The sequence below is a fragment of the Lissotriton helveticus genome, chromosome 10 (genome assembly GCF_964261635.1).
Source record: "Lissotriton helveticus chromosome 10, aLisHel1.1, whole genome shotgun sequence".
Classification (NCBI taxonomy): domain Eukaryota; kingdom Metazoa; phylum Chordata; class Amphibia; order Caudata; family Salamandridae; genus Lissotriton; species Lissotriton helveticus.
The window spans coordinates 868,210,141-868,234,114 of record NC_136071.1 but is presented as its reverse complement, the minus strand read 5'-3'; the positions used below and the strand labels follow the sequence as shown (position 1 = coordinate 868,234,114).

Genomic DNA, 23,974 nt, shown 5'->3' with positions numbered 1-23,974 from the left:
GTATACTGATCACGCTCCCTTGACTTGGCTAAGCAGAAGCAAAGGAAACACTCCCTGGGTTCTTTGTGGTTTCTATCCCTTCAACCTTTTCAATTTGAAATATATCATAAAGCCGGCAAGGATCTCACTGGATTGGACTACCTGTCACCTTTTCCCCTTTTTCCTTATCAGGAAAATCCTGGGATGGGGGATGTGTCACCTACCCAATGATTTCAGCGGTTCGGAGATGAAAGCCGACTCAGTTCTCCTCTCCACCAGGGGAGGCAGGAGGAAGCATGGGGCCAAGGATCTCCATGTGAAGCGCCGTAAAGCCCGAAGAGGCAGTGTGGCATGCGGAGGTTAAAACACGAGAGGAAGGAGTGAAGGAGTTCAGAGAAACAGCGGGGACGGAAGCAAGAAACGAAGCACCCGACACGTCATCTCCAGAGGATGCAAAGCCCCCCAAGAGAGTAACTGATGAGACTGAGGCATCCGAAGCTGCATCCAACAATCCAGGGAGAGGAATGGAGTCTCCTTTCTGTCTGTCCAAAGACCCAGAGTCCGCGCCGCGTCCCAGGAGGGACGCGGCCTCACCACGTGGATTTAATTAGACAGAGCGGATTATAAGAGGGGGCAAGTTCCCCCCATACCTTAAGGCTTTTTATTCACCCTATTCCCTCCCCTTCACTTTCTATCAGTAACCACCATTCTTCACTAGAGAGAGAGCAGAATAGGAAAACACCCCACTAATTCACTAAAACGAATTAAAAAAACCTCAAAGAACAGGTTCTTACCAGCGTTTTTCCGTCTTCTGTCGAGAGTACCAGCAGACAAGAACTCAAAGGCCCTGTAATGAAAGAAGACTTCGTAAACTCCAGCTTCGACTCATTTTTTGTTTAAGCTATAAATGATATACTGAGTTTGCCTAGTTACAATAAACCAAGGAAAACCAAAATAAATCTTTCTGAGTGTTCTTTGGACAGTTCGCCATTTCAAGTGATGACAAGAGTTTATATTTGTTTTGTTTGATTGTGCACACGCATAAAAATTTGTACCAGAATGTTTAATGGTTAACTTGACTTTATAGTTGAGGAATATTTTTCACCTTGGTGCATTTAATAGAATACTGTAATCCAGATTTTGCTAATGTTGCTTTCTTGCAGATATTCACACGCATTATTAATTTAGAACAGATACATTTCATTACTGGAGATATTTACATAGCCTGAGAAACAGTCCTTGAAGAAAGTACATGAGAAAACTTAGCACAAATGAAAGGACTATTCTTTTACAGACTTGGTTGTGAGAAAGAAATGTCGTTCCCATGTCTCATGTGGGACAGTTGGTAAACGTTGTCGGCAATGAGAAATTGGAACAAAGACAATAGACACTTGATGACAGTGGGGCCAAAGGAGTATCACCTATGAACTTTATGGATTAAAATATACCGACTGCCCCTGCTGACTTAGGAGAGATGCCTTTTTTTCCTTTTGAGGAAAGGAACTCCACTGATCCTTTCCGGGGTTCTGCTGGCCTTCTTTTCCGAACCCCCTTTCTGCAGATTCTATGCAGAACCTTCATTGGAATACTTGCTAACCCTTTTTGTGATGCTCAACTACCTCCTGGCTTTGAGGTTAAGACCCCGGTTTCCTTTGAATGCTGTCCTAAGTGTGGTATAAACTAACAATGATTTCTGACCCACTGAAGTCTCTTGGCCAAGATTCTGAGATGCTAATACTTGTGCTATTCAAGGTTTCCTGTCTTGTCCTTGTTCCCTACCTGGAACTCTTTGATTTCTGAGACTCTTTAGATCACTGAACCATCCTGTACTTTGGATTGTACTTCAGGTCCTCATTATGTAACCAAATGGGTTGCACTGTTAAATGGGTTAGATTGAAGACATTAAATGCTAACTGCCTTTCCGCTCAGTGAGACTAAAAATGTCCATCGGAAAACAAGCGTAAGTGGATTTGGGAGCCCAGAAAATGCTGGATCAATAGAAACATTTGTTTCACATGTGAAAACACTTCTTTCTGAAATCAGCTTTAAGGAGCTCAGGAGCTAACAAATCTTGTAGTAATGCATAGCACATTCATTAAAGTGGAGCCAACACATAGTAATTTAAATGCCTCTCAGCTGTATGCCAGTGAGTTATGTTCCTAGTGACCAAGGGCATATCCGTGTGAGGCAGATGAAATGATTAGTTGTAGTGATTTTGTTGTCGGTTTTATTAACTAAAATATATATTTTTCCAAAAAGTTTATTTTTCCTTCTTACTACTCCAACATCTATGCCACACTTCCAACTTTAATTACAAAATAATGTTCTTTTCAACGAATGTCCTTGTTTTTTCAAAAAGATTCCTAAACACTTAAGTCAATAGTTATAAGTAATTTTCCCATGATTATGCAAAAATAAAAATGAATTTGATAAATTCAAGCCAGAGTATTCGACCTTGCTTAAACAATTGTATTCTCCAGAAATGTATTGTTTTTATTAAATGTTGCATTATCTTCTCAGTTGATGACACTGGATATCTTTTTTTGAAATGGGATTACAATTTGAGGACTATGCAGTAGTTCTGGCTGAATAGAAAATTTTGCATTGTGAAATATATTTCACATCTTTTCTCATCACATTCTAGCTTGCTGATTATCGAGCTGTGTTTAGTCACTGGTGGACAAAACAGATGAAAGCTGTGAAGTTTCCTCCCCAAGGCACAATTTTTGATTATTTTCTCGATCACAAAAGCAAGAAATTTGTGCCTTGGGCTGATAACGTGCCTACGTTTGACATGGATTCTGATGTGCCCCTACAGGTAAGCAATTACCAATAAAAAGTTGGTGTTTGTGCTTTCAAAAATATTTTGTGAAGAGGTCAAGCAGCACTAGCATTTATCTGTTTCTAAAGACATGATTTTTGGCTAAAGCACTTCAGTGTCATGTGACAGAGGGAGACTGATAACCATCTTAAAAAAGAAATTCACTGTGAGTGAAAGGTTCTTTTAGGTCTCACCTGTTACAGTGCATTTCCTACATGAGCTCTCGCTTGCAAGATATATTGTATACAAGAGGCTTGGAGCCCACCCATTTCTTTCCATTTGTTGTCTTCATTGTCACTCTTATTTTTACTGGCTTCATTTCCTCATTTTACCTCGGGAGCATGGACCAAGTACATAGTGTTTCATCTTCATTGGGGTCATTCCAATGCTGACGCTGTTATTGAAGTAGGAGCCATTTTTTTTTGTTTTGTTCTTCCCATTGTGTTGCTTCTTCTTTTTTATTTTCTTCTGTTCTTCTTGTGTTGTGCTGGGTTTCTTCTTCTCTTGCACTCCACCTTGTCCGTGTTGCATCTACCCTCCCATCCCCCACTTCCCGTTGTCTGGGTTGCTTATTCCCTCCAACTTTCTCACTCCCATTGTCGATGGTACTAATTTGCTCCCAACGTCCACCCACCATTGTCAATGTGGTCACTTCCCTCCCACTGCCCCTTGTCTGAATGTCCTCTTCTCTTCCAACCCCCTTGTCCAAGTTTCCTATTCCCTCCCACCCCCACCCACTGTGTTGCCTCTTCCTTACAAATCAATACAATCCCCCAATTGTCTGTGTTTCCTATTCCCTCACACCCCCAACTCTCGCATTGTCTCTGTTGCTCCCCAGACAAACACCATAAGAAGGAATAGCACTGTGGCACTTTTCTTTAGTTTCCAATGTTATGGCGCTGTTTAAAAAACTTTATAGCAATTTTTTATAACTTTAACATAAGGCTAAAATACATTGGAAAAGCCAACAGCTCTCACAGAGGTGAGATCCATAGGCTGTGCCAATACTTGTTCCAGTTAAGCAAGCAGTGTTTTTACTCCAAACAACTGAAGCTCACACACCTGACAGTATGACAACTGAGACTTTCCTGGCCCCAAAAGCAATAAGGAAAATTTGTCGGAAGGCATTAGTCATTTTTAATGCATATTGAATTAATAAAAAAACTGTTGTTGTGCTAATCTATAAGTAAGGCAAACAATGCTACCATGTGACGGGCTGTCTTATGTTCCGGTGTTGGCAATTAAGTGCCAGTGCAGAGCACCAGAAACCACTAGCATATATTATGCACTGGACGGGGGATAGATTTGCTAACAAGTCTGACATAATATAGGGCTATAATTTCAGTATGACAGGTAAACTGGAGCCATCATGCATGAAACTTACTCTGACTGCTAAATGGCAAGCACACAGATTATAATGGTGAACTTCATCCCTAAGTCCCTTCATAAACATCTTATGTATTTGGGCATGGACTATGTTAAAACACCATTAACGCCAAACACCATTTGATAGGGATCTTGTATCTTTGTTGATCTGTGTGCATCAGAATCACAATTAGTGTGTTATTGTGTGTCTACCTTTGCTTTTGATCCTACCACAACTCTTTGATTGGAGAGCTAAAATAGGACCCGAATTAGAGCCATTATCTCCTTTTGGCAGTTCTAGGTATCAGGAGGAGCCTACTTTTTGAGGCACCGTTAGACCAACATAAGCCATCACTTTCCATAAAATATTGGGATTGCCTCAAAAACGTTAGTGAAGGGGGCGTGGCTAGCAGCCAACGATGGCGGCCGCAGCTTAGGAGAGGCTCCCGTGGTGAGGCGGCTTCCCACATAAATCCGGCACATTAATCCTGTGCAATTCTTCTGCTTTTGGGGCAGAAAGGGTCCGGTGACCGTGCGGCACCCCGAGCGCGAGAGACGGAGAGTCAGAGGCTCCGCTGCGGCTGAAGCTCCGAGGCGAGAGGTGGGGCCTGGATCATCCGGACAAGCAGCGCTGTGCCCTGGGGACGGTGGCCGGGCGGAAGTGTGGCGAGGCCGGGTGCAGATGCCGGAAGTGGTGGCCCCCCCCCCTCGGCGCTTCGTGGACACAGAGAGCGGCAACGATCCCTGGTGAGCATGCGGACTGACTGAGGACGCCCTGCTGACACCGGTAACTGAAAGCGGCGCCAGAGACGGGGAGGTGGCCGGGGACGGCGCAGCAGCCTGTGCATTGACCCATCTGGGACCCGAACCGGCGGTCCATTGAAGGGCGAGCCCGCCGTCCGAAGAGGCCCCGGAGGTGAGCGGGGCGGGGATCTGCTGGGGGCCGCGACTCCTGAGTGACGCCGGGATCTTTCCCCCCCCCCTGCATTCTGAAGCACCGGGCGGCGCTGGTGGAGGCCGTGCGTCGCCCTCATTACTCCGGGGGCCCTGTAGAAGATATCCCCTAACGTCGGAGCCTGGGCGAACAGGGCGGGGGCCCAGCACTACTCGTCATGGACTGAGATTATATATGACTGGATGGTCGCTGAGTGTGGGATTCATTTCACCGAACTAAATCTTGGCAGCTACTGATTTTGGGCCCTACGCGACCAGTGCCACGTGCGAAGCAACCATATAGGGGGCGTGCATCCTCCTCCTGCCCCGAATCCGGCGAAGACCCCGGCCTGCACACGCTCTAATTACTGGTAGCGCAAGATGGCGCAAAGAGGCCCCAGAACCAGCTCCACGCAGGCGAAGTTGGACAAATTTGCCTACGACAAACACACTCCCCCGCAGGAACAACGCAGGCAGCCCGGGAAGGGGACGGACTCGGAGGGGGCGAAGAAAGCCACGCTAGAAGACGTCCTGACGGCGCTGGCTCAGGTGCAGGCGACGGTGGGGGCGACGGCGACGGAGGTCACCCTGATCCAAGCGGACCTCCAGAAAATCAATGAGCGAGTGAAGCAGGTCGAGGTTGTTACCAAATCACTGGTTCAGGATGTCTCGGACCTCCAGATTGAGATGGGACAGCTACGGGCGGACAACAAACTGCTCAAAGAGAAGCTGGATGACCAGGAAGGCCGCTCACGACGCAACAACGTCCGCATTTTGGGAGTGCCGGAATCGGAAACAACTGGAGCAATGGACCTATACGTGGAGGACATGATCAAGAACAAACTGCAACCTAAGGGCCTTTCGCATTTCTTTTCTGTGGAAAGGGCGCACAGAGTACCGGGGGGAAAACCGAAAACGGGGGGTCCCCCGAGACCGATCCTGGCGAGATTCTTCAATTTTAGAGACCGTGACGCCATTCTGCAAGCGGCTAGGGTGGCGCCGGCGATTCAGATCCAAAACTCTAAAGAGTCATTCTTCCCAGATTACACTGCTGAGGTGTCCCGGAGACGGAGGACTTTCCACGAAGTGAAGAGAACGCTCCGCGAGAAAGAACTGCCCTACTCTATGCTCTTCCCGGCCAGGCTCCGTGTGGTAGCTGACAAAAAGGTTTGGTTTTTCGACTCCCCTGACGTGGCCAGGGGCTGGCTGGAGGGCTGGCACACTGTGAGCAATAACCGGAAGTCCAACAGGCACAATACGACCCACCGAGCAGACAGCCGGACAGGATCACAAACTTCGGGAAGAGGGGGTACGGAGAGGTCCCCGACCCGAGACCTCGTGGCGAACGAAGGGAACGATCGCTTGGAATGAGCCAATGGGGCTATCTTGCTCTTCGCCTAGGAACTATTGCTTTATAGCTGCAACTGGACGCTGGCCTGCTTTGTCCTGAGAGTACGCAGGGATGCCGCCTGCCGGGGGAGACACTCTCCCCCTTACACGCAAGTACACTGGTTTTGGGAGGGAATAAGCACTCTGCTAAGTTGGGGGGGCGGGCAGTTGGAAGTCCGTTAGGCAGGGGGGCAGGGAGGGGGGAATGTTTTGTAGTTGTTTGGAACACATATCTATGTTCGAGTACTGTGACACACCACTCATGTGACATTTTGGAACGTTGGTTGAAGCGGGGAGGTGGGGGCTGCGATGTACGAATGCGCATTGCACAACTTAATGACATTACTGCACGTATATGGCGAATGACCCTTCTTTTAGGCGGGGGGACGTAGACCCGGATTCCCGGGGATCCCCGTTAAAATTAATGACTTGGAATGTACGGGGGCTGGGGGATAAGATCAAGCGGGGACTGGTGTTGCTCACACTTAAACGGCTGAAGCCCGCTTTAGCGATGTTGCAGGAGACGCATTTAATGGGTGGGGCAACCAGAGCCATGGATCGGAAAGGGTACAAAATGCTGGTACACTCGGAATTCTCGTCCGGGTCCAGGGGCACCGGTATCTTTATTGGGACATTTATAGAGCGCAGCGATTACGCACACCGGCGTGTCCACGCAATCTTACTACTGAAATCCTCACAGTTTATTCCACTACAGACTAAGACTGATGATCAGGGTTGCTTCGCAACCGTACAGGGACAATGGGAAGGTAGACTCATTAATCTAGTGTCGGTATACGTTCCCCCTGCACTCCACTCGGTACAACTCCCGAAATTAGCTGAATTCTTATTGGCCCTTCCGAGGGGGAGGTAATTCTAGGGGGAGACTTCAACGCCATCCTAGACGCACGGCTAGACCGGTTCCCGGCGGGCGGCCCCGCTGGCAATTCCTCACACTTCCAGCGCTTCATGTCTGCCATGGGTCTCCTTGACATGTGGAGAAGCTCCCACCCCCAGTCCCGGCAGTTCACTTTTCACTCCGCTGTTCATGGCAGCCTTTCAAGAATAGACCATTTCCTTGCCCTGGGCACCAGCTCCCATCACATTGGCACCATAGACGTACACCCTAGGGGTGTCTCTGACCACTCCCCGATCACCCTGGAGATGTCCACTCACGAGAAGGTGCGCAGGCGGATATTCCCAATACACGCTGCGTACTTAAAGATCCCCAGGGTCCGTAAGGCCCTTAAGACAGCGACAACACAATATTTCACCGAGAATGTCAACTCCGTGAGTTCGTCGGAGGTACTGTGGGAGGCGTACAAGACGGTATTTAGTGGACAAGCGGTAGCCTCAATTGCGGGTCACAGGAAAGATAAAGCCCTGGAGCTCGCTGACTTAGAATTAGGCCTACGAGCACTCACATTGGCACACGAACGGCAGCCCACACCGAGCACGACACACGCACTCGACATCCAGCAACAACTCTACACTGATCATCTGAGGACTCAGGTGAAGGGCCACATTGCTGACACCCAGAATAGGGTTTATGAGGTAGGTGATAAGGCGGGCAGGCTGCTGGCCTGGCTCGACACATGTGACGGCGGCTCTAGGGGCATCCAGCAAGTGAGGGATGGTCGGGGAGTGGTGCACACTAGCCCCGAACTCATAGTGGAGGCGCTGGCGTCCCACTTCGAGGGGGTGTACACCCCTGAGCGGGTGGTGACCTCCGCCATGGCCGCAGAAGCACTGGAGGGGATAGAGATCAGGATGCTGTCGGCAGAGGCCTCAGTGGACCTGGAGGCAGAGGTTACGGCGGAGGAGATACAGCTGGCGATTAACGCTTTGAACCCCGGGAAAGCACTTGGCCCCAATGGCATCCCTATTGAATGGTACCAAGCGACACCCGAATTACTAAGTACCCATCTCTTAACAATGTACTCGGAATGTCTGGAAAAGGGGAGGCTCCCGTCTGACCAAAGACTGGCCACTATTGTAGCTATCCCCAAACCCGGGAAACCGCCGGAGGATTGCGCCTCCTATCGCCCCATTTCTCTGCTTAATGCAGAAGTTAAAATCCTTGCCAAACTCATAGCGTCTAGGATTATGCCACATCTGGCCGATCTTATACACCCGGATCAGTCCGGATTCATGCCACACAGGAACACGGCCCTGAATTTGCGCCGACTACATGGGGCATTGGCAGGGGCGGGGGCACTCATGTCGCCGGCGGTTGTACTGGCCCTTGATGCCAGGATGGCTTTTGACCTGGTGGAGTGGAGCTACCTGTTCGAGGTCCTGTCCCGTATGGGGTTCGGCCCCAAGATTATAGCCTGGGTGAAACTGTTATACGCCGTCCCAACCGCACAAGTGGTGGCCAACGGTCATATCTCCCGCACGTTCCCTTTGGGGAGGGGCACTCGTCAGGGATGCCCACTCTCTCCGCTGCTGTTCGCAATTTCGCTGGAGCCCTTGGCCAACATGATACGGACCTCACCACTGTTGAGGGGGATTAGCTGGGCGGGGGGCTGGGAGGACCGAATATCCCTCTACGCGGACGACATGCTGGTCTATCTCACTGACCCGGAACAGGGAGTACCGGCCCTTCTTCGGCTATGTGATGACCATGGGAAAATGTCAGGCTACACAATCAACTGGGCCAAATCGGAGCTGTTTGTCCTGAGGGGACCGGCTCCGGCGCTGACCGCGGACTGCCCTTTGAGGATTGCGGGTTCCTCCTTCAAGTACTTGGGCATCCATGTCACTGGGGACCCGGCGGAATTCATGGCCAAAAACTTGACACCCCAAGTTGAGCGACTGAAACAGGATGTAAAATTTTGGGCGGGGCTACCCCTCACGCTGCTGGGGAGAGCGGCCCTATATAAAAGGAAGTCTTTACCCCGCTTCCTGTATACCCTCGAAAACACTCCATACCCCGTGCCCCCTAAGTTCTTTCAACGGGTGGCGGCACTGGTGTCCACCTTGCTGTGGGGCAACCTCCCGCCGCGTATCGCGCAAGCTAAACTGCACAGAGGGTGGTATGACGGCGGGATAGCACTCCCCAACTTAACGATGTACTACTGGGCGGCGCAGCTCAAACCCATCAACTGCTGGTTGCACACCCCACAATCCAAGCCTGCATTCCAGGCAGACAGGGCGCAACTGGGTTTGACCAGCCTGCTGGCCCCACTATATGACCGCACTAAGGCACATAAATTGGAGGGACCTACCAGGCTGACCACGGCACTGTGGCATAAGGCAACCGCAGCATTGGGCTGGAAGGGGCGAATTACGAAACTCACACCGCTTTGGGACTCCAAGGTCTTTGGCACTCTGCAAACCAGCAGGGGCTTCTCCCAGTGGGACACAATAGGCATATCTACAGTTGGGGACCTTTGGGAGGGAGGGGCGGTGCTCACCTTTGACAGGTTGCGGGAGTTGTTTGATCTTGGGGAGAGGGAGTTGTACAGATATATCCAGATCAGACATGCACTGCTGGCGGTCATTCCCCCCGACAGTGCATTGCCGGAGGCATCCCCACTTGAAGACCGGCTCCTCACTGAATGCATGGTTGAGAAGGCAACCTCCCTAATATACCGTAAACTGCTTAATAACCTACCAGACCCACTGATTAAACTCAAGGACCATTGGGAGGACGAAATAGGGGAGATGGACGAACATGAATGGAACTCGGCGATTGCATCGCCTAAGGAAGTGGGTATCTCTGCTCGACTGAGACTTGTGCAATTAAAAGTCCTACACAGGGTCTACTACACTCGAACCATGCTCCATCGCATTGGCAGAACGCAACACCCTTTCTGCCTTCGTGGATGCGGGGAGGAGGGAACCTTTTTCCATACTGTGTGGGATTGCCCGCGTGTCCAGGAATTCTGGAGACAGGTACTGCGGACGATCTCACAGGCATTAGAGATTTCACTGCTGCCTGATCCGAGGCGGTGCCTCCTGAACATATGGGAACAGACAGATGTCTCCAGGCAGGACCAAACATGGGTAACAGTGGGGTTCACAGTAGCCAAGCGGGACATAGCGCAGAAGTGGGGCGCGGCTGATACACCTACGACGACACAATGGGGTATTAACATGGACAGGGTCATGGTGACGGAGCGTGCGGTATACTCTAACAGGGCCTGCCCGGGGAAGTGGAACAGGGTTTGGTCCAAGTGGAATGTTTACAGGGGAGGCATTTGCGAACCCTTAGAGGAGGATGAGTTGGATGAGTCTGATGGCGGGGAGGAGTTGGATTAGAGGGACACGGGGGACACTTTAGAATTGAGGGACGGGAAGTGGTACACGGAGTATAGGTCGCATTAACACACTTGGGCCTTGCCCCGGAGTTAGAAGAGAGCGAACGTAGAACTGTAATTCGAAGGAGCGTACGCTCATCTGGTGCTTGGGTGGGGGGCGCTTGGACACTGGTGAATGGGACTGACTGAACGGTGGTTCTACCACTCAATAGCGAATAGACCTATTCACCCATACTGCATGATAAGTATGTGTTTCTTTTGGTTGATTGTTAGGCTTTTGTTTTGTTAAAAAATGAAAAAACCGCAAAAACCTCACTGATTTTATGTACATCCCAATAAATGCACCTTTCTATGTGGCGATAGCCGACTAATGTTCAAGACTATGTCAACATGTGATACGTTGGGCTTTACTGCATTCGTAAGATGTTGTGATAATGGCGGCCAGCCCGATTGGGTTGTAGGCCAAATGCTGTGTAATCTGTAAGGTGCAATAAAGGTTTTTGAAAAAAAAAAAAAAAAAAAAGCGTTAGTGAAATGTAAAGAATTCAAAGCATTAGTAAGGGGGCACTGCATCTAAAACCTTATAGAATTACTTAAATTAAATGTTTGCAACAACCCTGCACATAGATATAAGTATAAGAGAGGAGAGGAGAGGGGAAAGGTGTGCAACCTTGTTGGAAAGACTGAGATATTCAATAGAGGTTCCTAGTCACAGATTTGTTCCCTTAGAATACTCTCAGGCATTAGACTGGATTTAGAAACTTCTAAGCAATCTCCCTAGTGTGCGGGAAGATTGCATTGTTTGACTTTGTATGGTGCCGTTGGCGTAGTCCGTGACAGAAATGACTTGCATAGTGCCTATATATGCCTTTTCTACACCATCAGCGTGGATCCAGATTGAGCTACCCTAAGTGGGTTTTTAACTGACTTCTTTTGACCTTTTGTCGAAGTCTAGTGTGCCTTCTTATTTCCAGGTAGCTTGGAGATGTTTCTGAAGAAACCCACAGGGTTCAAACCTTGTGGCGCCTGTTGACAGATGTCAGTGATGGAGCACCACTTGGTATGACTGTGGTGCCTGGAGAAGGACCACAATTCCAGATCATATGCAGAGTGCAAGACTGTGAGCTTCGAGGTAATCTGCGAGTGAACTATGAACACCTTGGTCGCGCAGCACGTGACCTCTTGTCTTGTTAACATGGGAGCTCCCTGGACCGCTCCTGGAGCTGCTCTTGCAGTCCTCCTCCCACTCCAGGACTACTTCTGGTAAGTACAAGAAATGAAAGCACTCCTCGATGTCACTGCATCGCTCCCATTCTTTGAGCAACGCAAGGAAACAACACCACAAGTCTTGACTTCACTCGCAGGTCATGACTGTGCAGCCAGCATCGGAAACTGGATCTGCTCCGCGCTACACAATATTCCCTGGAAACAGAGTGACCCCCACCCAACTCCAAGAGTTTTATGAGGCCACAAGCCTCATAATGGGTGGATGAATCCCTCTCCAGTAAGTGACACAAGTTTGGGTAGGCCTTCGATTGGGGTTGGTGGGGTCGCCCTCGGTGCTAGTCGACTCATTAGGATCCATTGGTGGAACCTAATCTGCCCCAGCAGCAATATTGTGACTTCCTCCGGAAACCATTCCAGGGACACTGGACCCAAATGATGCCTGACTCCAATACAGAGCCGGACTGGCATCACACAATGTCAGTTCCAACACTGACCAGGCCCACACTACCTGAACTGGAGACAGAGCTCTATTTCATTGTAGGGCACTATGAGGAATATGGATGGAGGGAATCCGGGGATCCCTTCTCCTACACTGAGCCCCTAGCAGAATGCATGGCAGAGAACTATTGGTATGAGGACCTGCCTGATGCCAGTGGGCTGGACATCTCACCAGACACTGGCTTACTTTCTCCTCCCACAGGGGCTATGGAGGAAGGGTTTTCCTTTGTGGATGATGGTCCAGAGGGTGGCTAAGGTCCTGAACCTACAGCTGCTCTTGGTTCACGCCAAATCAAATGTGGTGCTTCAACCAGTGGTATCCCCATCAGAACCCTTCATTGATGCCCATACTGATCTCCATCTCAGAGCCTGGGCCATACCTTGCACATAAACTTCTGTGCACTAGGCAATTGCTCGTCACCATTGCCCCACTCTCGGGGACCCAGCCTTCCTCTCCCATCACCCAACCCCTCTCTGAGTCTGGTGGTCTGAGCCACAACTTCCCAAATCGAATGGAATCGTATCTTTTTACTCAAGGTGGGTTTGGCCTTTGGGAGATTCAGGGATAGTAGGTCTTCTGCTAGGTCATTGGGGCCCTTTGTAACCCCCACAAGGGCCGCATTATATCTCTTCTGTGGCATGTCCTTTCCCCCCCTAGCCACCACGGCCAGTAGGCTCAGCCCTGCACCTCGGCAGCCGCACTGTCAAAGTCTCTTTAGTTTGGCCTCAATCCAGCATGGGTATCTGGTTGGCGGTAGAATCCAGTAGTATCTGCACCAATGGAGGAAGATTACAACAGACAAATAGGTGCTTCAGATTGTCCAATAGCGTTACGATCTCCCATTCCAGCAAACCTCCCCACTTCTCCCACCATTCCAAAATTGGCTGACAAAGGACCACCTTGTGCTCTTGCGACAGAAAGCACTGACCCTACTGGCCAAAGGGGCCATCAAGAGGGTGCCAGCATCAGAAGTAGGTTGTGGTAGATATTCCTGCTACTTTCTGGGGCTAAAGAAGGATGGAGGCCTATCTTAAATCTGTCCCGTCTCAATTACTTCTTGAAAAATGAAAAAAGTCATGATGCTCACACTGGTTGAGGTCTTATCTGCCCTTGACTCAGGGGACTGGATAATGGCACTGAAATTGCAGGATGTCTATTTCCACATTACCATCCTAGCTGCCCACCAACACTACCTGAGGTTCACAGTGGGACAGGAACATTATCAGTTTGATGTTCTTCCCTTTGGCTTCAAGAGTGCCCCTTGGCAGTTCACCAAGGTGATGACTGTGGTTGCAGAATGTTTTTAGAGGTCAGGGGTTCCCTTACCTCGACGATTAGCTGTTGAAGGTGAGCGCTCCCCAGGCAGTCATCTCCAACCTCCATACTAAAGCGGACGTCTTGCATTCGCTGGGGTTCACTATTAACATGGTAAAGTCAAATATAACTTCTTCTCAGATGCTCCCTTTAATTGGAGTAGTTCTGGATATAGTGTTGTTTCTGGCTTATGCTCTGGGATTGGGAGTCCAGGGCATTCAGGCTATAATACTGATGTTTCATCCTCTATCCTGGATTTTGGTGAGACTGAATCTGAGACTGATGGCTCCTATCTCCTCTTGAATCCTGTTAGTAAAACATGACCTTTGGTATATGGGGGCTCTGCTGTGGAACTTGAAGACCCAGTGGGCACAGCAACAGGAACATCTCTCCGACCTGGTCCATATATCAGCAGGAACTGTAAAGGACCTGCAGTGGTGGCTCATGGACTGAGATTGGGTCAACGGCAGACCTTACTGTAATTCTCCACCCAGAGCTCACAGTGATGACAGGTGCATCACTCCTGGTCTGGGGCAGCCATCTGGGGGAGGTAGAAACCAGAGGACTGTCATTTCTGGTGGAGTCTAGGCTTCACACCTGCTGCAGCTAAGGGAGAGATTACTTTGGTATCAATTCTAAGGTAATATATTGCTGGCTAGAAATCTCTATCAGACTAACAAGTTACGTCTGGCAACACTTTATCTGGTAGAGACTTTATCTAGCCGCGGATTCCTTACCAACACCCCACCTCCATCCTCCCCGTTCCTCAAACTGCCTTCTCTCAATTAAGAGATCATTTAGGACCTCACAGGAACACTAGTCATTCCTCTTCAGCTTGGCTTTGTGCTTCTAGTGAGGAAAAAACTGTTATGAACTGAGGTCAGTGCACTGAAGTGGTGCCTATATAGGCACCTCACACATAATTTCCAGCGTGGACGTCACCAACAATGCCATGAGGAGCCAAGTGATGCTGTCTACCGATGTCCAAGGGGGATTGCAAAAAAAATTCTGTATCCAGACTGACACCTGAAAATATTCTGAGGTAAGTAATTTGGAGCTAGATAGTCCCTATCAGACAGTATTCTTACCGAAAAGTGTTACCAAAGGAAAGTAACTAGGTCATCTAAACTACAGAACTTACATGATTAAATAGCTTTCGGAAAGGAAAGGGCAAGTAGCCTGCCCAAATACTAGGGGAACGCTAATAACCAAAACCTGAAATAATATGGGAGACACACCTTATACTGAAAACACACAAGATGATGGAGGGAATGTTGCACATTGGCAAAACATTCACCCCCAGTCACAGATCTGGGTTTTATCCATCGTTATTTTGCTCACCATGTCACCCCAGTTCAGACATGGCCATATGCAAATCAATCTTGACCCTGTGCCTCATAGGTACAGTCCAGCCCGAACTGCCAAGCCATGTCTTCCCTGGCCCGGAGGACCGGATACAAGCATCCTGGGACCGGTTTCGGATTCATAATCCTCATCAGCCAGGCTATCTTGACATGAATGATGATGGATTAAACCCAGATCAGTTGACTGGGGGTGAGTGTTTGATTTGCTCAAGCACTCCGTCCATCATCCCCTTTGGTATCACACCATATATTCAGCATGAAATAAACCAGTTATTCTTAGAATGCAATTCAGAACTGTATGAACAAAATCAGGAATAAACCATTCGAGTGTAAAAAGCTATGTGGCATAGGTGAATCTAAACACTTATCCCCTAAACAAGAGAAAGCCTTGGAAGTCTGTTTACAAATCAAGATGTAAAACGGCCAGATCTTACTTAGCCAGATGCAGGGCTCCAGTGGAGGACGTTCAGTCAGAGAACTTTTACTCAACATACATGGATCTACTTGTGCCCAGATTGGCAGCCATGTGTGCGGCTTCCATAGGAAAAGGGATGCTGACACATGTATGTAAAGAAACTCTGATTGCACCGCTGCCCAAACCAGAAAAATACTATATTGTCCTTTAGTTATGCTTAACATAGGCTATACAATTCAAGGTCAACTCAGAGAAAATCACATAAATGGATATTTTCCATCTGCAGAGTATATCCCCCAATATAGGGAATCTGTTACCTGTGATGGAGGGCACTCTCATTTGGGGGAGGGCAGTGAACTCTGCTCCACCAGCAAAGTTCACAGAGTTTGCCGCTCAGCGCGGAGTGCAGCCAAATTTCTGCACTTTTCTGCAGTACGGATTTTAGCGCCGCACCATCCTAAATATTCTTTTCGTACATCAATGAGCTCGCCAAAGTACTATTGGCATAACAGAAGGAACACGCTAAAAAGAAAAGTAGAGTACGTAATAGGCTGAGGGTAGCAAAAGCTGCAATATGTGTGCGGTAATCTATACTCAACATGGCTGCACCCATGCACCACATATATAGAATTATGCTTGCAAAACACCTCTCATAACTTATGGCTCACTCAGCCCTGCTATCCTGCTCTGTCACCGGAGATTGCCAAAGAGCACCAGCTTCAAGGGTGCTGGGAGGTCAGCTTGCATCTAGCAGAGTATATGCTAGGAGTCACCAAAGTCCGAGATTGGTCACTGAAGTAGACTCACCCTCAGGTGGTTACTGCTGCTGCTAGCCAGAAAAGCCAGGAGTGCTCATGCCCTCACCCGCTATTACTATTACTGCTTACTGCAACACCACAGTAAGCCCACTTAGAGCCTAAAGTCCATCCAAAAGTTTCACTACCATTGATACCGTCAGCCCTAGGAGTAGTCTGGTCACCATGCTTCATACTGTGTACATTGAATAGCAGTGTCACTGGGGAGACGGGGACTGTTTGCTACCACATCAATCTTACAATTGCAGCCGTGGGGCCCATTGGGTGAGTGGGGCAAGCAAAGGCACAGGCTGAGGTGTAGGAAGGCACAGTAGAAAACTTTCTAACTTTGAAATAGCTATCCACTGGAAAACTGTTGTATGTAAGCTGTATTTTGCATTAACACTAGATATGTTTACAGTTTAAGTTGATAAACTATAAACTGTCTGATCTCACACACCTCAGAAAATGTATTGTTAGCTTGTTTGACATTCTGATGGTTATCTTCACTTTTCTGCATACATTTATGCTGTGCTCTGTTTTGAACATTCATGTGCAATAAATGGGCAAATTCAGGGTGGCAGAGCAATACTCTGCTCGATCGTGGAACTCTGCGGAATTTCACAGAGTTTCTCTGCAACCTCGAAGAATTCCACAGAGTGAAATTCCACGACCTCCGCCCAGGCCTACTCTCATTTCTCTTGATCATCCTGCTGTATTTACAGTAGATTATACAAAAGCCTCCATCTAAAGGTGATATATGTTTGCTCTACTGAGACTGGTGAGCTTAAGGGACAAATGGGGTTTCTGGTTGGCAGAGTTATGGACCCTGTCCAATCAGGAAACACCAATCTAGTCAGCGTAAGCTAGATACACACTAAAAGATAATCCGACGTTGGTTCCGTAGTGATGCACCAGCTTTTTCCGTGTTGTCGAGGGGATGCGTCAATCTCACCAAGCTGCTGTGACGGTGGAGCGCAGTTCAGTACATCACTTTCTCTAGGTGCTGTGGCGGTTCCGATGAGATGTGCTGGGATCTGCTCCTGCCACAGGGACAATGCATCAATTTCTACTCACACAATCAGCGGATGGTAGGTGCCTCTGAAGCAAGTATCTGGGTCCACTTCCAGTGAATGAGGCACACGAGCAGGGGTGCAGACTTTGATATCCCTGAGTCGCACACAACAGGAGGCAAGCCAATAAGCCTTTGGAGATCACTTTGGTGATACAGCAGAGTCCCACTCTCCTCAGCAGGGACAGTGAGCAACAAGGCAGCACAAGAGAAAAGCAGGCCTTCCAGGTCAGGAGTCCAGCAGAGTATCACTCCTTGATGCTGTCCAGTTGTAGGCCAGAAGTGCCTTGGTGGAGTCAGAGACCCAGTACTTATATCCAAAGGTGCCTTTGAAGTGGGGGTGACTTCAAAGAAGGGTCTTAGAAGTGCACAAGTATACTTTCTTCCTCAGCCTTGGCTCCAGGCTATCTGTGGGGGTAATTTGCCCTTTGTGTGGTGTCCGGCCACTACCTATTCAGATGTGAGTGTTGGTCCCTTCCTCCCTTCCTGCTCAGGAATAGCCATCAGAATGTGGATGAATGCAGATGAGTACTCAGACACACCTAAACGTCCTATGTTTGTGGCTTTCTAGAGGGAATGCACAAAATGTAGCTGTCACCTACACCAGAAGTGCATTGGAGACATGCTTCAGACACACAGAGCAGCAAGTGAAGAGAAATGTCCACTTTCTAAAAGTAAATGAATGAAGATATGAATCCTGTATCACAAGACACATGCCATCCATGCACTCCTTTCCACTTTTCATGAAATTTCCAAAAAATCGTTATTCATTGATTGATAATTTGTTTATTGATAGCAAAGATTTTCAAAATTTCCATATTTTTCAAGAATATTATTCTGTCATATTCCAAAATAATTGTATTGCCCAATGCATTTCAAGCATATAGCCCTTCTTCAGGGTACTTCCATTATATCTCGGTTGGTAGAATACAGCGTAACAGATGTGCGAGTAAATAACTTCATCGGTAACTCTCTCCTCGCTATTCTCGGCGTGCGACGCTCTATCAATAGCGAGGAGAGAGTTACCGATGTAGTTATTTACTCGCACATCTGTTACGCTGTATTCTACCAACCGAGATATAATGGAAGTCCCCTGAAGAAGGGCTATATGCTTGAAATGCATTGGGCAATACAATTATTTTGGAATATGACAGAATAATATTCTTGAAAAATATGGAAATTTTGAACATCTTCGCTATCAATAAACAAATTATCAATCAATGAATAATGATTTTTTTGAAATTTCATGAAAAGTGGAAAGGAGTGCGTGGATGGCATGTGTCTTGTGATACAGGATTCATATCTTCATTCATTTACGTTTTAATCTTGGCAGCCCAGCAAGATTACCATCTTATGCACCAACGACATTAACAGAATATAAAGAAAGGACCTTTACTTCATTTACATTGGAGTGCAGAACCTAACACTATTCATTTGTACCACTTTCTAAAAGTGCCATTTCTAAAATAGTAATGGTAAATCCCACTTTACAGGTAAAGAGAATTTATCATTACCATTCCAAATATATAAAACATGATACATGTTCTACTTTCTAATTAGAAATTAAGCTTAAAGGTGTATTAAGGAATTTCCAATGTTAACCTAGGAGAGGAGTAGGTCTCACAGTAGTGAAAAACAAATGTAGCTGTTTGTCACCACCAGGACATGCTACCTTTTATTTACATAGCACCCTGCCATATGGGGTACCGTCAGCTTACCTTAGGGGTGACATGTGTAATAAAAGGCAAGTTTGAGGCCTGGCAAGTAATTTTAAATACTAAGTCGAAGTGGCCGTAAACTGCACACACAGGCCATGCAGTGATAGACCTGAGACAGGTTTAAGTGGCTACTTGTGTGGGATACAAAAGGGGATGATGGACGGAGCGTTTGAGCAAATCAAACACTCACCCCCAGTCAACTGATCTGGGTTTAATCCATCACCATTCTTTAGCCCACTCAGCCACCCCATTTCAGACAGAAACCGCTCCTCGGAAGCTTGTTTCCGGTCCAGGGAAGACATGGCTTGGCAGTTCGGGCTGGACTGTTCCCATGAGGCACAGGGTCAGACTGATTTGATTATAGCCATGTCTGAACTGGGGTGGCAGAGTGGGCTAATGAACGGTGATGGATTAAACCAAGATCTTTTGACTGGGTGTGAGTGTTTGATTGATTCAGATGCTCCGTCCATCACCACCCCCTTTTGTACTACTTGTGTGGGAGGCACAATCTGTGTTGCAGGCCCACAAGTAGCTGTTAATTTATAGGCCCTGGCAATACGATATACCACTGTTCAAAGGACTAACAAGTAAATCAAATTTGCAAGTTGGGTATATACCAATGGTAGCATGTTTAGGAGTGAAGCGCATGCACTTTAGCACTGGTCAACAGTGGTAAAAGTGCTAAGAGTCCTAAGGCCAACAAAAATATTCAGGAAAAACAGGAGGTAAGCAGGCACACAGTTTGGGGTAAGGCCACTCTAAAGATGATAGGTCTAGTAGGGACAATATAACGTAATTGATCACCCTACTGTATGCTTACACATTGGCAAGAGTCTGCACCTGCGGTACTATTTCATAGCCATGCAATTGTAATTAGGGTAACAGATTAGCAATGATCTCTTGTCAATATAATGTGAAAAAACAACAAAAAGAGTGATTTAACAATAATGGGCACTGCACATCTCTTATAGCTGCATGCTGAAAATATATTGTTGTACGTAAGTGATGCAGCTATAAACCTAGGCTCGCCCATCTACAATATGAAGGTTTTTGCTGGCGTATCTGTATTTTGAATAAATAGATCAATGCGCTGTATATTCCCTATCAAATCTGAACCCATAATCTCTAATGATGCTAATCCATGGATCTTCCAATGGAAGTGTACGCCATTTACATACCAGGGATAGAAATATGTCCTAATGAAACATTATAGGATGAGCAATGGGTAGGCCTCCGCATAATTAAAATTAGAGCCTTTATACCACACCTACATGCATGATGCAAAATGTGAAATGAAAAGGTCAGTGGTGATGTTTTGTACTTAAAATAAATAAACAAAACATTTATTTTGCTTCAAGTGACTCAGTGCTCAGAATTTGGAGCTTCTCTGAAAGTTCTATTATTGGCTCATTTGCAGCTTCAAGCCCAGTTATGGCCAGACAGATGCATTCTCTTAAATGCCCCCCTCTTTTAATCGGTGTGCACGGATTATTAGATGAATAGGAAGATCTCTGGCAGGCCAAGGGCGAGGACCTAGGGACCTGGTTTCTGTGCACCATCCAGGATGGAGACCCTTAGGCCTTGCCGGGGGGGGTCATCCCTGTCATCTGGTGGCTCCAAGCCCCAGACATCTAGTTGTTTGCAATGCATTGCTATGACTCGTCCAGATGGTCCGACTGCCCTGGAAGTCCTGATGGGGGTCATTTGACTCTTTGAGCCTAGCAAAGGCTACAGGAGTTCAGGTGCATTTTCTCCGACGATCCATTCTGTCACTCAATGTGCGTGAATTAAATGAAAAGGGGTCAGCCTTGCTCTGGATTAGTAAGGACAGGGTTCTTGGGGGCCCCCTTGCCATCTAGTTGTTCTCACCAGGATGCTGCTGGAGCCGGGGCCCAGGGGCCTGAGTCTGTGGCTTTCTTCCAGACCTGTTCAATAGGCTTTTCATCTGTACCTTGCTTCCCAGAGAGCAGGCAGGGATGCAAAGCTGACATCTCATGCAGTGTGCTTGTTCCGGATGCTGCCTGTTTGTCTGGGCCCTGCATGCCTGCCCATTGCCCTTCTACACCCAGCACATTTCCACAGCAGCTCAGAACAACCATTCCGTGGGGTGACCTTGGCTGCCCCACACGGCACCCTGTGTTATGCTCACACTGCACCTTAGCCTGCTTCTCCCTTCTTTCATCGCAAGGAAGATTGGGGCCGCAGGTGTGATTCTCCTGTCCCCCAGCAGTCAACCAGGTGCTCCCAAATAAGGCTCCTGTGGGGTGTGAAGGTTGATCCCAGATGGCCACGCAGCTCGTCCTCCCGTCCAGTGGGTGCGACTACCTGGTTGATCCTGCCAGGAGCATATGCTTGTCTCACAGATTAAGTGTAAGTACACACTGCAGGTACGGTAAAACTGTGGATGGCTCATTACATCAGTTATGGTTTTTTTGAGAGCTCTATTTGTTACTGGGATAACTGTGGCAATTCTAAAGCTAATACATGTCGATGTGCGCTGACCTCACGGAATGAATGCATTCATTAGAATAAGTCCAAAGTAGGCTTGCCCAGCTGCTTTCATGACTCTAGAGAAACCTCAGGATGATGCAAATCCCTGTGACAGCAACAATATATATGGATGTCTGCCCTATGAACTTTTGATGACACTTTCTGGGCCTACAATGGTGTGCATGAGTAACTGGGAATCAGGCTTCATTTCCGTAGACGGAGCCTGAGAAATGGTTATCACATCCAAAGAAGGCAGGAGTCATGCAAATGAACCATTCCCAACTCGGGGATTTAGTGACAAACAATAATAACAATACAGAGCGGTTTTGAAGCCCTATAATTGGAATAAGTACACTTTAAATCCTTTAACGATGATCAATTCAAGAGCAAGTCTAGTGCCAGCAGACACTGTAATTCCAGCTCCAATATCATATATTAAAGTTGGTGCAGTTAAAAAGCTTGTAGTTAGATCCTGAAATCAAGCTTGCAGTCTGCTGCAAGGTGAGCAACCACCTGTCCAACTGAGTGTTCTAGGGTTCCTAAGTGTTTACTTTGAAAAAATGTGTGTGTTCAAAGCAAGGCAGTCACCTCAATACTTCAGCTAGGAATAATAGAATACGGCCCTGGATTTATTTGTTGGTTTCCCGAACTGAGTGATTAAGAGAGATGGGGGCATTCATATTGTGCTGCCATTGGTGAAATATTTATACCAGTGGAAGACAAACTAAAGGAAAAGTAAGACTAGTGATCCAGCTGCATTATTCCCATGATCCACTAAGCAACTTATGGGAAACCAAAGTCTTTGGGTACTAAGAGGAGTATGGTTGTAAAGCTGAAACTTAATGAAATTGAAAGAAGTGGACCACCAGGAGCAGAGCCTGTGAATATATTTTACTTAACGAGGGAAACCTCAGCCAGCCCGGACAGGGAAAGGATTGACAGATTGATAGATCTTTCTCGATTCTCTGGGTGGTTGTGCATGGCAGTTCTTAGTTGGTGGAGCAATTTCATTGGTTAATTACAATAATAAGTGGGACTCTTCCAAGCTAACTAGTTATGTCACTAGTTACATGATCCCCATCTGTCGATATTCAACTTCATAAGAAGACAAGTGGCATTCAGCTATACAAGATTGAGCAATAGCTGCTCTGTGATGCCCTTAGATGTGCGGGGCTGCATTCGCACTAACCTAAACTAAATGGATCAGCGGGTCTATAACATTTGTCCACAGGTGTGGGTAACCCCAAAGAAGTACAGGTTATAAGCCTGGGTTTATTAAGTCTCCATCCTTTGTACACACTTCCCTTCGCTACTGTGATTGGATGATTTAGTGAGGTCCTCGGATAAGCTCTGTTTGAGTTGGCAACGGCTCTAGCAGAGTGCTGAGAATCTCAAATTAGACAGTCTAGAGGAAGCAAAAGTTGGTATAGGGTTATTGTACATGAATCAGTGGAAGCATCATTAACAGTGGGGGAGCCTGAATGACTGACGGTAACAAGCACAAGCCCTCACAGCTTCCCAGACGGAAACCAGGACCCGGACCTCCCATCAAGCATCCTGACCAACGGTACATTGGGTGCAGGGTAGTCTGGATGAGAAGGAGGTGGGGCTACAAGGGGACCCTGGCTGCCCCTCGAAACCAATGTGTGAACTGCTTTGAAGGATGGGACAAGAAGTTGCCCCAGCCACTTGAGCTTCCACGAATGTACCGGATGCGTAACATTCGTGAATTTACTGTGAATGTACCGTGAAGCGTAAGCATTGCTTTGACTGTGTTGGGGAACCTGGCTCTTCTGCCCTCAGTGCCTCCTGCAGCTCACCTGCATGTCTCGAGCTGTTGAGCACTTTATTAATAATAAGTGTAAAATAATCACTGCTAAGAAGAGTAAACAGATGGGTGTTTGTGTCTGTCTGTGTTTTCTTGTATCGTGATTTTTTATTTTGGTGTAAAGACTTGTTCTTTTGAAAAGTAGATAAAGGAACTGTGTTAAGATTGTTATTTCTTTGGATGTTTTATAGGCTGTCCTAGTTAATACCTCTGAGATCATGTGCCTGAGGTATTTCACAGATCTGCTTCTTGGGAAAAGCAAGCCAGTCATGCTTGTAGGCAGCGCAGGAGTGGGTAAAACAGTGTTTGTAATGGACAGATTGACTGCGCTCTCAGAAGACTACATGGTGTCAAAGGTCCCATTCAATTACTATTCCACATCAGCAGGACTACAAAGTAAGTATAATATCAACAATCTGAAATAATGATTTGTATATATAACTGACCTTTTTGTTATGTTATTTCGGTGCTGAGGGGAACAATCTAAAGGCCAAAGTTGTGAGA

At 47.4% G+C, this 23,974-nt stretch overlaps 1 protein-coding gene and 1 pseudogene across 1 annotated transcript in view; both read left to right on the top strand.

Annotated features, from left to right (window-relative positions):
• Positions 1–23,974, top strand: part of DNAH11 (dynein axonemal heavy chain 11) — a 3,642,058-nt gene that overhangs the window by 2,015,836 nt on the left and 1,602,248 nt on the right. The window contains exons 46-47 of the mRNA XM_078663510.1: positions 2,624–2,797; positions 23,662–23,866. Coding sequence (XP_078519636.1) covers positions 2,624–2,797; positions 23,662–23,866 — 379 coding nt within the window. The remainder of the gene's footprint in view (positions 1–2,623; positions 2,798–23,661; positions 23,867–23,974) is intronic.
• On the top strand, positions 21,475–23,106 carry LOC144786419 (18S ribosomal RNA; annotated as a pseudogene).